General features: G+C 42.7%; 1 protein-coding gene across 1 annotated transcript in view; it reads left to right on the top strand.

Annotated features, from left to right (window-relative positions):
- GOLPH3 (golgi phosphoprotein 3) overlaps window positions 1-14,779 on the top strand; it is a 39,943-nt gene extending 25,164 nt beyond the window's left edge. Inside the window, exons 3-4 of the mRNA XM_066617551.1 lie at window positions 5,425-5,539; window positions 12,730-14,779. Coding sequence (XP_066473648.1) covers window positions 5,425-5,539; window positions 12,730-13,154 — 540 coding nt within the window. The 3' untranslated portion in view covers window positions 13,155-14,779. The remainder of the gene's footprint in view (window positions 1-5,424; window positions 5,540-12,729) is intronic.
- Window positions 14,780-15,640: the final 861 nt, after the last annotated feature.

The following is a 15,640-nucleotide window of genomic DNA, read 5'->3' as shown; positions in this document are numbered from 1 at the left end:
AGTGCTCGTGCAAATTCCTCCACTTTCCTCTGATCCCGGATCTTGCTGGTATCAATGCAAGGTCTTCCTTCCTTTTTTGTGTGATACAGTTGCTTTGCTTGCAGTTTCACTCTGCTGCACACCTGGGAGTGGTCAGTGTCACAGGCAGCATCGTGATAACTGCGTGTGATCTTGATGCTGGGAAGGCTGGAGCGTCTGGAGAGAATCAGGTTGAGCTGGTGCCAGTGCTTTGATCTTGGGTGTCTCCAAGAGAATCTATGTTGGGGCTTCGTGTTGAAGAACGTGTTGCTGACACAGAGACCGTGATGACAGCAAAACTCTAGCAGGCGTTGGCCATTTTCATTCATCTTCCCAGTGCTGAACCACAAACTGACAATCAGGAGAGTGCAGCCTACAAAAAACCTCTGACAGCCAGTCTTAACAACTTTGCACTGCTGATGCAACCACAATGCAGCCCCAAAGTAAGGGAACAAATATTTCCTTACCTTGAGGAGCTTCCCATGACTGCCCCACCACCACTGAAAATAGCACATGCCCCATTGGGACAACTGCATCAGAACTGGAAAGTTGGTTAGGATTGGGCTGTAAATTTGTTAGCTGTTACTTGTTGCATGTGCTTACTCCTGCTACTAAGTAGTACCATGCATGCAGGACATCTGTACACTTGAGCAATGGAACAGTTTAGACCACAGCTATGTCTCATTTACAACTCAAGAATTAAAAGTGCATTCAGACCAATTAGGCCAGAAGGTTTGTTGGTCTACTTTACTGTTCTGTTCTGCCTACTCTAGATCTAAAATTGCCATTTCTCACACCTGTGAACTTGACCCCTTTGCCTCCCAGGCCAGGACTAGAGAATCCCCCGCGCGAATGTTGCCACCTCCCCTGTCGCATCTGGGGGCCCTGTGAAGTTCTTTTGAGGCCTCTGGGAGGCCTAAAACCCCACTTCTGGTTTTCGGGTTTTAAGCCTTCCCAAGACCTTGAAGGACCAGAGTAGGCCACACATTCCCCCGGCCCTCTGGAGGCCTGAGTACAGGGCCTCCATATAGGGAACTGCAGGGGGCAGCAGCACGGGTGAGTTGATGGTGGCATCCCCTCCCCTGTTCCACTTGGGGCATTTGCAGCCCTTACCCCCCCAGTACACCAGTGATTTCTCATATCTCCTATATGAGTGCATTTTAATTTGAAACCTAAATTTTTTTGTTAGAATAAACAATGAATAAACAATAAGCAAAAATGTGTTCTCTGTGGAAACATTTTCCAAAACTGGTATTCAGTCACAATGTAGAGAAAGTATTTGCCAAGAAAATGGTATACAGGTGCAACCTATTTATCCATGGATTTTTTATTTGCAGATTTGTCTCAACGCGAATGGGGTGGGGGAACCGAAAGTCACACACACCTTTGCCTCCTTTGCCCTGCACTGGCATCTCGCTCCATTTCCAGGCAGCCCAAAACACTGCAAAAAGGCTCTGCCTCATCCAGGCAGGGAAATAGCCCTGGAGCCCTGGAAGAGGTTCCCCTTGCAAAGGAACAGTAACACTCCTGCAGCCCCTGAGCCAGCAAAGAGGCTGAAGGGAAGGGGGGGCCGAAAATCTCTGTAACCAGAACACGTGGAGCTCGCTCACTCACACACACACACACACTCTCTCTCTCTCTCTCTCTCTCTCTCTCTTTCTCACTCACACACGGGCAGGTGTGGTAGCAACAGAGGGGATTGCTTTAAAAAACCCAGGGAGTGTTTGCCAAATTTCCCCCCCCTCCATTGAGATGGACACAAGCAAGCCTTCCCACCAAGCAAAGCATGAGATATAGCCTACAATCTTCTCCACACTTTCCTGGGAGTAAGCTCCATTGACTGGAATGGGGCTTACTTCTGAGTAGAAATGCATAGGGGTGGACTCTTAAGAGATCAGCATCCCATGTGAAAGAAGCCGGGCAGCTGGCAACAGGGAGAGCTGAGTACGAAGCGGAGGGGAGGGAATTGATAACAGCTGCCTTAGTTTCCTTCCATCCGGAAGTGTCAGGCTGCAGTGTATTTGGGTAACTCTATGGAATTTAGCACAACGCATTTTTTGTTAGTCGCGCTGAGTCAAGGAACAGAACTAACGTGGATTAATAGGCTCTACCTGTATTATGCTTTTAAAAAGCTTCAACCATTGGATATTGATTTTATGTTTGCTAGCTTATAGAGCTACTCCTGCATGGCAACACAGTGCATGCTAGCAGATCCTTATGACTAAGCCTGAATTATTTTAAATACAAATGAGGCGGTACTCCATCTGACATATTCAGCAAATAATATGCTTCAAATTTGTTAAAACGGATATTACATAAGTATATGTTAAACCTCACTTCTTCCATGGTAAAAAAGATTGATTTCCTCCAATTTTGATACCAAGTACTCCTGTTTTTGGTGCACATACCCTCATGCTGAAATTGGAGAACATTCAGAGTTCGCCAGTATTACTGGATTTTGTGAAGAACTTAACTAAGCATTCTTTGGCAAGACTTTGCAGCCAGATGCTAACTAATTAGAAATGCTGAAGTTTGAGACTGAGAAATCACAGGTTTAATGAGAGATTTAACAATTCTCTCTGTTTCTGGTTCTTTAGATCAAAACTTCTCTGTAATAGTGACAAACACCCAGAAATAGTGGACTTCTGCTTCAGCTTATTTCTAGGTACTTAACGTATGTTCATTTTGTAAATTTTAATATTCTGGCAGTTTTTGTTCCTGACTCAATTATTTCTGGTGCAGCAGTTCTCAAACTGTGAGTCAGTGACCCACCAGTGGATCACACTGGGTCACAAAACTGACAAGGCAGATTAGGCTATGTGCATCAAGGCTTAAACAACCTGCTGCTTGTGGGGAGCACTGCTTCCCAGTCACCATTATAGCCACAGAGGCTTGAGTGACCAGTAAAGTGAAACTTTTTTGTGGGTAGGCCTGATGCTAAAAAGTTTGGGAACCAATGTTTTAGTAAATATGCTTGTCGAGTGAAAAGACTATTAAAGGATAAGTCCTTCCTAAAACAGTACACAGGCTTCTAATGTGGTTTTCAGTGAAAGGATTTCTTTAGTGAAGTGTCTTCCAGAGAGGTCACTGAGCCACAGCACAACTCTAACCTTACCTTACATTGGCACATCATGTGCTGCACCAGTCTAGGGTGTCACAAAAGTGCCATAAACATGTTGTGACACCCAGCAAATAAGCAACACTGGCAGAAGGCCTGCGGCTTCCTGCTGGATCCTGACTGCATGCCCAGCAGAGCAGGTAGGAACCCACCAGGCAGCATAGGAGTTGTGGAAGGGTGGAGACGGGCAAAACAGGCCAAGGAGGGGGGCGGTGCACATCTATTCTCCCTCCAGGGCTTGAAAGCTCAACATAGGGCTTCTTGGATTTGTGCCAGCTATTTAGCAGGTGCAAATCCAGCTAGCCCCATTGAGCAGGCAGGGGCTTTATACATGCTAAGGGTAAGGAAACCTTCAGCCTTCTCCTTCCCTGCGCTGGATACATCGTGGCCCTACTGCACCAGTGCTAGTTAAGATTGGGCTGCCCATCTTCTGTCAGATTTCTGAGAGATTTCCAGCAAGCATTTTGGTTTTTTGCATCTATGTAATGGTTAAAACAAAAAGCCATATTTGAATAACTCTTATTTTCCATTTGTTTAGGTACTGTCCATTGTTTTTCTAATTTCTTTAAATTTCTGATGTTTGCCTCTTCCTTACATGTTCATTCTTACCTATCTTTTAAAAATGTCATCCTCCAAAAAAGTTTTCCTCCAGCTATTGTCCCATTTCCTCCTTTCCATTCAACTGTTCTTTTCATTAGTGTATAAACAGTGTGTGTTAACTTACTTTATGTGCAAACTGCTATCTGTTTTCAGTCTCTTTCTGGTAAGAGTGTTTCTGTGCCTTGGACAGAATGCTGGACCAGAAGATCCAGTGGTGCCTTCTGGCCTTGTCTTGGCTGTTGCTTTTCTTGACACACCTGTCAGCTTTGACATTGTCAGTAATATTTCTCAAACAATGGAGTCCTCAGTGATTGTCTTTTCTAATCCTACCCTGTCTTGCAAATATTATTTTAGAAGCTTCAGCCTTAAACATTTACCTGAATTCACAAATGTGGATTTTCATTTCTGATTTCTCTTCCCCTTTGGCTGTTCCTCTTCTCTCTTATGATGTATCCAGTTGAATATGAAAAGATAGAACTAGACATTGATGTACTGTTACCATCTCTGATAACTCTGATAATCCCTATTGTGTACCAAGCACAGAACAAATTTGGCATTGGTGGCATAGGCAGGATCACCCACTCTTTCCTTTCATACTCCTGTGTCTAAACAGTTGCTGGTTTCTGATTCTATCCTCCATTCCACTTACTTTGTACTTGCTGCTAATATTGTTCTCTCTGCTTGGCTCATCTCTCTTCTAAACTTTTAAAATCTCTATTTTAATTTAGAATTCACAAGAATCTTATTGCATTTTCCTTAGTTCTGACCTGGCTGCCTCTCCTCTGTGCTGGTTTTTTTGTTCTCCACAGTTTCTTTACCTCTTTGTATTTGTTCTGCAATTATTTGGGAAGAATGTGAGCCTCTCAGTTGTGCATATCCATCCTATGAATGTCAGCGCCCTTTGTGGGGTCATTTCAAGGTATAATAGGAGGTTTCCATACTATTAATTCAGAGTGTTCTCCATGAGGTACCATTTGCCTGTCCTACTAAACAAATAAGACATAACTGCAGGAGTTGGTTCTGGGACTTCCTGTTCCTGGTTAGCATAAATAGGTTGGTGCTTTAACTCTCCATGGCTTGTCTTGTTCTCTTAATTATGCATTTTAATTACAAATCCATTCATGCCATTGAATCCAGGGCCAAATCTGAGAAACACCTTGGGCATTCCCAGTGGAACCTTCTTCCTTTGGCAAATCCTCATACCGGATCGCAAACTGCTTTTCAAAGTTTCCTCACAGTTGGAAAGTGGCTTATGTTATGGCAGGAAGAACTGCCAGTCAGTCTACCGGGTGTACCCAAGCAGTTCTTTGGATTCAAGTCATAGTAATTTGGTGTGATGACTTTAATTGATGCTCATGTAACCTACAAAATGATTTGTGCAATATGTTTAATGAAAACACTGGTAGAAACTGCAGAACTAAAGATACAAGTGTATAAACACTTCTGTGGTTGGCAGCTGCTTTGATCACAAAAAAGAGTGCAATCTGGTGTTGATAGACATAAGTGATTGTGTGTTTAATTGTCACTGATCCAAGAAGAGGCAGTATTCTTGCGTTATGTCTCAAGTTGTAAAAAGAAGCATTGTATAGTGATGCAGGTGAACGCTTCTCATTCTGCTGCCCTTGGTGCTTAACAAAGTAAAAACAAACTTTTGAGGAGCCAGTGTGAATGCTTGTATTTCTTATTAGGTTATCTGCAAATCAGATGCTCCTACTGGGGATGTTCTACTTGACGAAGCTCTGAAACACATTAAGGAGACGCAGCCTCCTGAAACGGTGCAGAACTGGATAGAGCTGCTTAGTGGTAAGAGGCGTTTATTGAAAATTAGCATTTTAAATGTTTAGAATGTTAGTTGTCATGCATCAGTGGGTTTATATGAGTGAGATTTCAAGCACTGAGCTTTCTTTTCCTACCCATGTGTTGCTATCTGGTTAGATTATATGCAGATAATGCTATGGGAAACTTACAGAATAAAAGGTGATCAGTTAAGATCAGGGGAAGGAGGCTTGCAGTTTTTCTTGCAAGCTGCTGCTTCTCCACTTGCTTGCTTTTTGGTTTCTCCTCCAAGTAGACCCACCCAGCTCACTTTGAAATGCCGAGAACTGTGTGTGCCTGCCTGCCTGCACAGGAGCAGGGTTTGTATAATTGTGACTCCGTGTTGCGATCCTCTTCTCAATCTCTCTGTTCTGAAGAGAATAAATCCTCACCCTTCCTCTTCCTTGCCTGAGAGTTCAACCAAATTCACAGAGCACGGGCGAGGAGTGGCACTTTTTTCTACACAGGCAGGAAAAGGGACTTTTTGACACATTCCTATGCATGCCTACACAAAAGTAAGTTCCATAGTGGGCTTACTCCCAGGAAAGTATGTGTAGGGTGTGTATACACATAATTGTGTTTGGAATTGAGATCTGTCAACTTTTATGATTGAGGGTGTTAAGAGCAGCTACTGAGTAACTGTTCCCATGTGCCTGCTTTGGGGCACAATCCTGTGCCTGCGGGCACAGCAAACAAACAACATATGAATCCTGTTGATAAAGTATGTTATGTTAACTATCAGTATGTTAACTAACAGCAGTATGTTAACTATTCTAAGGGGGAAACCCCCACTCTTTTTGGCTGGCAAGTGCTGCTGGGATACAAGCAGACACAGGAAGTCTGCTGGAGGATGATTGGCAGCACAGAAGGAGAAACTAGCATGGCTTTTGCAATGAAGAAAGCCTTAGATATCAGTGAATGTATGGTTACAAATGTGATGTGGGTGGAAATTTATGGGTGTTTTCAATCACAGAATAACTGTGTGTCTGGGTGGGTCTCAAAAACCACTGGGTGTGAGCTCTTATGCCAATAGTGTATCTCAGTGTTTCCCAACCAGTGGTACAGGTACCACCAGTGGTACTTGAGGTGGTGTTTACTGGCACTCTTGGGACCCCTTGACACCTGCAACCCAGCATTGAGACCAGGAATGTGTCACAACAAGCAGTAGTAGGAGGCTCAACTTAGTGGGCAGAGCTCCAAAGCATGTTTTTCGATGCTCCAAAAGCCCTTAACTGATGTTTGTCATGTTGCATCTGACCTCCCAACCCAGATGTCACTGGTGATGACATCATTGCCAGTTACTTCTGGTGGTACTTTGGATAGGTGGACCGTGTGAAGTGGTACAGCGGAGAGCAAGCATTGAGAAACACTGGTGCATCTTAAGCATATCAGATGTTCCTTATTGTAGGAGGGTTCTCTAACAAAGGGCAAAGCTGCAATTAGCAGCAGATCTACAAGTGTGCCCCAATTGTGGGAGTTCCTTTCTGAAACCCCCTGCAAATAGCCAAAACCATGGATACAGGTGGATACCCATCCCCATGGTCTGAACCTTCCAGAGGTGAAAGGAGCCCAGCTCCCCTTCAGAGGATCCTCTGAGTTCACCAGAGGCTGCGGATGTCCACTCATGGCCTCTGGTGGGCTCAGACATAGCTCGGCAACTCAAAACACGTGATTTCCAGTTTATCTGTGAAACCTGAAGTTTTGAGCTCTAGAGCTCCGTCTGAGACTGGCAGAGGCTGTGGATGGCCTCAGTGGCCTTTGCTGAGATCAAAGGACCCCCTGGAGGGTGATGAGAGCAGAGGTCCCCTCACCTCTGGGGGAGGTGCATATGGGGGACCCCCACAAGCCAAAATCCATGGGTACGGGACCCCCCTGAGTTCACACTCTTATAGTGCAATTCTGTACGTCCTATACTCAGAACAAAGCTCCATTGAGTTTAATGGGACTAGTGCCAAGGTAAGTGTGCATAGGAATGAAGTTGTTTCATGCTATGGAAGAGAACATTTCTGTTGCTGCATTACAGTCCTTTCCAGCTTTTGAAATAGCAAGATTTTATTAAGTAAATTGTAAGCCTGAGTCTGTTTTGGATTAAGTAATTAAACATTTATTTATCTTTAGTAGAATGTTATCCACACAGAAGCACCAATGTTAGAATCAAAAAGAAAGGGGGTTTTGAATAGGTGGAATTGCTGCATGAATTTAGGGTACACAGTCTAACTGGACAACTGGAAAATTGCTTCTTTGCATTTGTTTCATTGTGGTACTGCACAAGTCAAGGTCATGTCCATGTTTTCCCTCCTTTACTTACTCAACTTGCTTCACCTCATTCACATATTCTCGTGCCAGTTTATCTTGCTTGTTGTAGTTCATTATTTGAATGTTTAATTTTATTATGTGTAAACTGCCTCAAACATTTTGAGCTGTGGTAGAAATATATTTAAATGTTGAACATTTGCAGGGTGTTTTCTTGGACTCAAACACAGTAAGATACAGTAAGTGACTGTATCTTACACCTTATTGAGTGAGTTTAAAAATACAAAGCTTTGAGAAATAGGGATGCATCTGTATTCTCTGCCTTCATTGTGCAGCATGGGGGATGGAAATTAGAAAAACCATGAGTTTTCATGGCAGAGCTGGAGTTTTTCTCAAATCAGGCACAGTGCAATGGCAGGCAGCATAACCACCATTGCATAGTGGCTACACGCTAATGAACTAAGTGTTTGAAGTCCATACTCAAGATATCGGTTGACTGATTGAACATGAACGTGCCGTGTGACTTGCTGTAGCACAGGGGTCTCCAAACCCTGGCCTGGGGGCCAGATGCGGGCCACAGAGAGCCTCTATCTGGCCCGCAGACAGCCTCTGATCCCCTGTGAGCCTCTGGCACAGTTGACCAAACACAACCAGAGTTGTGCATGTGGGGTAGGGGAATGGGGGTCCATTTAAGTGTGTGCTTTATTTCTTGGGCTGTGTTGGTGCTTGGAGAAATCCTGGACATTTGAGCCCATTCATTCATTCATTCATTCATTCATTCATTCATTCATTCATTCATTCATTTAAGTTCTATCTCTAATGTATTTATTTAAATTTTATCTTTAATTTTTTTTCCGATCCTCAACACCATGCCAAATATTTGATGTGGCCCTTCAGCCGAAAAGTTTAGAGACCCCTGCTCTAGCTTGATGCAGTACAACATTACATGATATTAGCCACTTTGAATGCCTGTTAGAAAGATAAAGTGGGGTATACATTTGTAAATAAAATAGAATTACTGTAATTATTACTTACTAAATGCATGTTGAAGGGGCTTTGATGAAGGGGCTGATTATAAACACTATCACACATGTACTTGTCTGTTTCTGCTTTGGGAGTCCAGGAGAACAAACAAGAAAGAAATGAGATGCTGGTGTTTATGTAGGACTTAGGGGCACATGTGTTCTCTAGGCAGGAAATTGTGCAGGGAACTTGAGTCCCAATGCTAGAAACTACACACAGCTCTATTTCCAAATATGTTTTTCTGCTTATAATGTGTTTAAAAATGTAAAAACTGTAATTTTCAGTGTTTATTTCATTGATTCCACAACAGTAATTTGCACAGTCTTTCTATGATACAAAAGCCCAAACCTTGTTTCTGCAGATAGAAATGGCAACCAGCAGAGGCATTCCTGGGGGTTCTGGTGCCTGGGGCAACCCCTCCTTTTCCACCTCACACTCTGCCCCCTGCCCCTGACCTGAAAGTAACTGGTGATGTCATTGTCACAATTTCTTCCATGCGGCTACCTACTCCGTTCTCCCTTTGAAAAAAGGCCCCAACAGAGTCTTCTGCGCTGTTTGTAAGTGGTGATGAGACTCCATTGGAGTGTTTTGGGGCTGCTGGAAGTGGCGCCCAAGACAGGTGAGCACCACTTCCAGGAGGTGGGCAGTGTTCCCCTGCTGGGTGCCACTTCCAGTAGTCCCAGATTGCTCCAGTGGAGCGCTCAGCACAGCTTACAAGTGGCATGGAAGATTCCGTCGGGTCCTGGGAAGCAGCACGCATTTCCTCCTAAATCAGTGGTGACGTGCGCTGCTTCCACACCACTCTGAGGGATGTCCTCAGACGAGGAGGATGGGTGCCCAGAATCACTGCTGGAGAGATAGCAGGTTGCTGTCTCTCCAGCAGCAGTTCAACACCAGACTGGGACTGCTACCTCTCCCCTCTTCCTTTATAGGAGGAGACGCTAGAGCGTCAGCAAGCAGTGAGTTGCAACTCCCGGCACTCTGTCTCTCTAGGGCACCCGGTTCTTCTTCTCCTATAGAAGAACCTATGGCTGAATCACTGCCAGAGAGGCATCAGCGATTCTGGGTGAGGAGGGTTTTTTAAAAGGGGGAGAAGCTGGCGGCTTCTGCTGACTTTTCCCTTTAAAAAAAAAAGACCAAGAAAAGCGGCAAATGGGGCGCGTGTGTGTGTGTGTGAGGCTGGTTGTGGTGCCCACAGAGGGTTGGCGCTTGGGGCATTAGCCCTGCTCCACAAACGCCTCTGGCACTCAGGTTAAGATGTGATTTTCACTGGAACCATAAATCTGTTCCTGAACTGGATCACTTCAAGCTGCAGGTGGTGGCTGACTTGATTGAATACCTCTCTGTAGGAAACAGTTCCTGGCATGTAGAAAACTAGTGTGTTGGGAAGAAGGCCAGCCTAAGACCTTGTCAGTGTTTTCTGTGTGGGAACTCTTTTCTATGGAGGAGTCTTCACTTGCAGACTTAATTGGTAGAATCCAGACACAGGTTTACTACCTTGGCTATTCCCTTCACTTACACATTGTTCTCTCCAAGCATGTGTTGTAGACCAGGTGCAGAGAAGATCGGCAGCATTTTCTGCTCCTTTTCAGAGCACATCTGTTGCCTGACCTGGCTTGACCTTATTGAGCCTGCATTCTTAGCAGCCTAAGGGTGGAATTGATATTTGCAGGGTAAAGATATAGCATTTTCTTCATGTCACCCTCCATGATGCTTTTATGGGGCTTTGGTTAAACATGTTCAGTCTTCAAACAAAGCAGTATGATATTTGATAAAATATACTGATGACTAAAAGCAGTGGTGCATAAACTTATCACATGAAGGTGAACTCTGCAGAATATATTTGCAAGTCTCAAAGAGCTGGTGTATTAAATCAGTAGATCTGTAGTTTGAATCACTAGTTTGAAGTTCTTTGTAGTGAGGAGGTTTGGTCACAGGGTGTCGCCAAACCACTGAAGAAGGTCCAAACTGATCAGGACAGTCTAGTTAATGTTCACTTTGTTTGCTGTAGTGAAGACTTGTTTCTTAGCATTGTTTCACAGGACCTTGGGTGTAAGTCTGATGTGTAACAGCTTCCAGCATATGTTTAGGTACTTTTAAAATATTTTTATGTTGAGTAATTTGCCTGGAAATTTAGCTACACTTCTCTTCAGCATGTGTTTTTCAACATTTGTAGGTAATCTCCCTGCAGTAAGGAAACATTATGAATAAGCTTATAGGTTAATTAATAGATTCTTTTTTTTTTTTACAGTGTTCCAAATAAGAGACCTCATTTTTTTTTTCTTGGAGTCTAGCAGGTACAGCAAGAGCTTGCTGCTTTGCTGGTTTGTGTTGGATGATGGGCTGTGTTTTACTGGCCCTTGTCTCACACACCATTCTCCACCCTATTACAAAGCTTACCTAGAATGCTAGGGGGAAACTAGTAGCCATATTTTTTTTTCCTTCTGCCTTACTTTGTCTGCTATAAATATGGGCATGATACAAACTGACTCTACTGTTTTGGAAGTTTTTCTCAAAATTGGAAAGTGCTGAACTCGTGTTGCTCAAACCATGATGCAACAATTGCATTTCACCTCAACCACCAGGATATTTTTGAGTTTTGTCTTGGGGAGAAGTTCAGGAAGGTCCTTCAGTCATGCAGCTCCTTAACTATTCTTAGACTATTGGCTAACTGCTTTGCCTAGAGTAGGGCAGTTCAACTTTGGGCAACTGAGGGGGTGGCATGACCTTGGTGTGATCCGTGGCTGTGCCGGCCTGGAAGTAACTGCTGGTGTTGTGATGACGTGACTGCCAATTACTTCTGCATTCTGAGCCGCCAAAGTAATTTGGCTGGCTCCGGAGGCAAGCGGCAGTGGGGCTTTTTGATCTCCCTGCCACCCCATTCCAGCTCCTCCTCCAGAGAAGCACTGGGATCCACGTTTTTAGCACTGGGATCCACGATTTAGAATGACAGTCTGTTGGGACCCATTGGAAGTGATGTCATTAACCTGGAAGTGATGTCATAGCCAGAAGTAACATTATCAAGCAGGAAAATTTTTAACACCCTCCTATACAACAAAATGAAATTAAATTAAAAGTTTACAATAAATATAAGATCAAGAAATTATTTAAAATAAAGAGGAACCCTCCTAACCTCCCAAGCAGTTGCTGATCTGTTTTGAAAAAATTCCCCAGGCATCCCAAAAGCTGTAATCCTATCTACATTTATCGGGAATAAGTCCAACTGACTGTCATAGTTAAAACCATATACATAGTAGCCCGTTAAAAGTACAAGTCTTGAACATTTCACCAAATGTAATCACATACCATGGTAGCATGAAGTCTAATATATAAAAAATAAAATATTGAAATGAATAGGGACCCACCTGAAATTGGCTTGTGACCCACCTAGTGGGTCCCAATCCACAGTCTGAGAAACAGTAGTCTAGAGCAGGGGTCTCCAAACTCCGGCCCAGGGGCCAGATGCGGCCTGCAGTGAGCCTCTATCCGGCCCGTGGCCAGCCTTTTGTCCCCTGAAAGCCCCAGGCCCATTTTGCCGAACCTGACTGGAACTATGGTCTGGTTGCATCTGGAGGGTGTTCTAAGGGCCAGAGAGGTTGAATGAATGAGCCCATTCATTCATTTATTCACACATCTAAGTTCCATCTCTAATTTATTTATATAAATTTTATATTTAAATTTTTTTCCCGGTCCTCAAAACTGCCAGGCATTTGATGCAGCCCTCTGGCCAAAAGGTTTGGAGACCCCTGGTCTAGAGCATCTTTGTGCAGTTGGTCTTTAAATAAAGTTTTTTTTCTCTTTGAAATTACTGCATCCTTGCCTGTGTTAATGTCTGCTGTTTTGTCTCTTTATGATTAAAGTAATAGCTAAACATGGGGCCTTTTTTGTTTGCCTTTTTTCAGGTGAGACATGGAATCCATTAAAATTGCACTACCAGTTACGAAATGTACGTGAACGATTAGCCAAAAACCTAGTGGAAAAGGGGGTTTTGACTACAGAGAAACAGAACTTTCTCCTCTTTGACATGACCACACACCCTCTCACCAACAACAACATTAAGCAGCGCCTCATCAAGAAAGTTCAAGAAGCTGTTCTTGACAGATGGGTGAATGACCCCCACCGCATGGACAAGCGTTTGCTGGCTCTCATTTACTTAGCCCATGCGTCGGATGTCCTTGAGAACGCTTTTGCTCCCCTTTTGGATGAGCAGTATGATCTAGCCACAAAGAGGGTGCGGCAGCTCCTGGATTTAGACCCTGAAGTTGAATGTATGAAGGCCAATACAAATGAGGTTCTGTGGGCTGTTGTTGCAGCCTTCACAAAATAACTACAGACTGCTCAAGAGTTCTTTCTTTTCTCTTTCATGTAAATCCGTTTCCTTTCTATTGACAATTTCATGTTTTTTGTTTGTACCTCTCCTCATAAGATGAAAATCAATTGTTTCATGGGAATGGTAGGTGGTGTGTTCTTTTTGTGTGTGTGCGTGTCTCTGCTATGGGATTCTGCTAGTACAAGAGAGCTTCCAGTTCTTAAACACGTTTGACTGCCATATTGGCATTCTATTTTGTATCAGGTTTAAGTTACTATCTGGATTTGTACTGTACTCCCTTTCTTCCACTTGAATGATTAACATGGAAAGTACCTCCCAGAAGAGAGCCAAACTCCCAGTTTCCACTTTCAGGTGTGGTAATGTACCTCAGCAGTGTTCTATAGAGCATCTTGGCCAAAATCATGAAGGCATCTAGATATAACCAGAGTTAGTTGTCTAGGAGTCCTTTGGAATGTGGTTTAATAGGCAGGTTTAATTTATTGGGGCTTCTGTGGGAATCTCACACAGAATGTTGAGTAGAGATTGATGTAACAATTGGGCATAATAGATTTTTTCTGCTTTTTTCTGGATATTTAGAGGTACTCAGACAGTTCTAAAAATAAGAATATTTGCGGGCTGGCACCATCCATGCATTTTGCTGTTTCAGCCACCCCATGCATTTTGCAGTTCATGTAAATCTGTGTTGACTTTTTCTTTGAATCCCAAGGCTAGTATAGAATGGTCCAGTTGTTTCACAAAGCTGTTTTGGGATGGAATACATTCCGGTGTAGTGTGTACATAGTAAAAATTGTATATTAACACACACAATAGTAATTTTTAAGTGAATTTTCAAATTTGAATTGATGGTACATCTGGCGCTCCATTACTTGTTTTCAGCCATTGCCTCTTGGTGGAAAGACTGAACTCCTACAAAGTGTGTGTGTTATGTGTGAGTGAGTGAGAGAGAGAAGTGAGACTTCTTTCTAGTATGTGGAGTTTGTACCATTCAGGTACAATCTGCCTATGCATTGCCTTTATAGCATTTGTTGTACAATGAGACCACTTTATCATTGTTTCTATATGTTATTTTTCTCCCTTGGAAGAGGCTTGTGACCAGTACAATTCTTGGATGTCATCTCCACTTTTGTTTGTACACAAGTTACCGTTGTGTCTCGTGTCATTAATCTACTTAACATTTCAAAAAATCAGTTGTCAATCTTAGCAGGTGTTGCATGTAAATTTGTTTAGCAGGTGATGACTACAGTTCAATCAATTAAGACTTCTGTAGTGGGAAGCTCTACTATGTTTTAATTTTTATATACAATTATGCTGATTAGCACATTATTGTAAAATATATAAACTGGCTTTTTAAAGTTTATTACCTCTTTACTGTTGCTTGTTCTAGCTCCATTCACAATGTAAATATTATGGATTGAACAAATTAAAGATTGATTTTTTTTTCTTTCAAATAACAGAACACACTATTAGTGGGGCAGGTATCTAGAAAAATCTTGGTTAACATTGAAAGGAAAAGTAAATACTAGATGGCGTATAACTGTAGTTGGAATTTTAAAGGGAACCCCAGTCTGTATACTAGCTTTTTACCTACAGTAAATAAACTATGATCTTGAAAGTGCCTGAAACAGAGCAAGCATGTAATTTTGTATTCTGAATGCTTATATACTAAAAAGCATACTTATTTGATTGTTTGTGTCTATTAACGAAGTTAAAGCAAACTACAATCAATACACTTGGAGGCCACTCTCTTGTTTGAAAAGTTTCTGTTGTATAATATTCACGTCTGCTTAAAATACTCATGTCTTCAAAAAAATCTGATCAGATTTTTTTACCCATCTGATCACATTTGTAGAGGAAATGGAGGCAAAAGTTTGCTTCTGAATAGTCTCAGCATGTGAGGGTCCCTTTGTTTTAGCATTCCTTTATTAGCATTTTCTGTAAGGAAAAATGAGTTGCGTGAAATACTAGATTTGAAAATGTTTGTATGACTTGTGGAAGCTCCTTCCTTGTGGTATTTGTCTAGTGACACTTGGCAGATACTTTGTTCACCTTCTAAAACTTATCTTCATAACTGTGTGACCTATAAGTCTGCTGCCTCTTTCCAATCTTAGGCATTTGAGAAAGAGAGAGAGCAGGTTTCATGCTGGAGACCAAAGTCTGGGATTCATAACAGCTGTGCCAACTGTTGTCATCACTAAACAAGTCTCTAAAGAAATCTAGTTCAAGTGAGTTTAAAAGTTACAAGCCGGTTGCAGTAGTGCAGGCACATCTTCTGGTTGTCTTTCAGATTGTGTTCAGCAGCATGGATGAGAGTTCAGACATGTGAGAAGTACCTAGGATTGTAGTGATCGGCAGCTTCTGCTTGGCATTCTTTATTGCATCGTCTTTTCAGTCCAGGAATTCAGCCAAGCTCTTTAAAGTATGCATTTCTCTCCCTTGTCAGAGATTCGCAAATCAAGTGCTTGAAGTCTTCAAAAGATGTGCCA

The sequence above is a fragment of the Tiliqua scincoides genome, chromosome 2, assembly GCF_035046505.1.
Source record: "Tiliqua scincoides isolate rTilSci1 chromosome 2, rTilSci1.hap2, whole genome shotgun sequence".
Classification (NCBI taxonomy): Eukaryota; Metazoa; Chordata; class Lepidosauria; order Squamata; family Scincidae; genus Tiliqua; species Tiliqua scincoides.
Note: the sequence above shows the minus strand (reverse complement) of the source record. Positions and strands in the feature narration are given on the sequence as shown.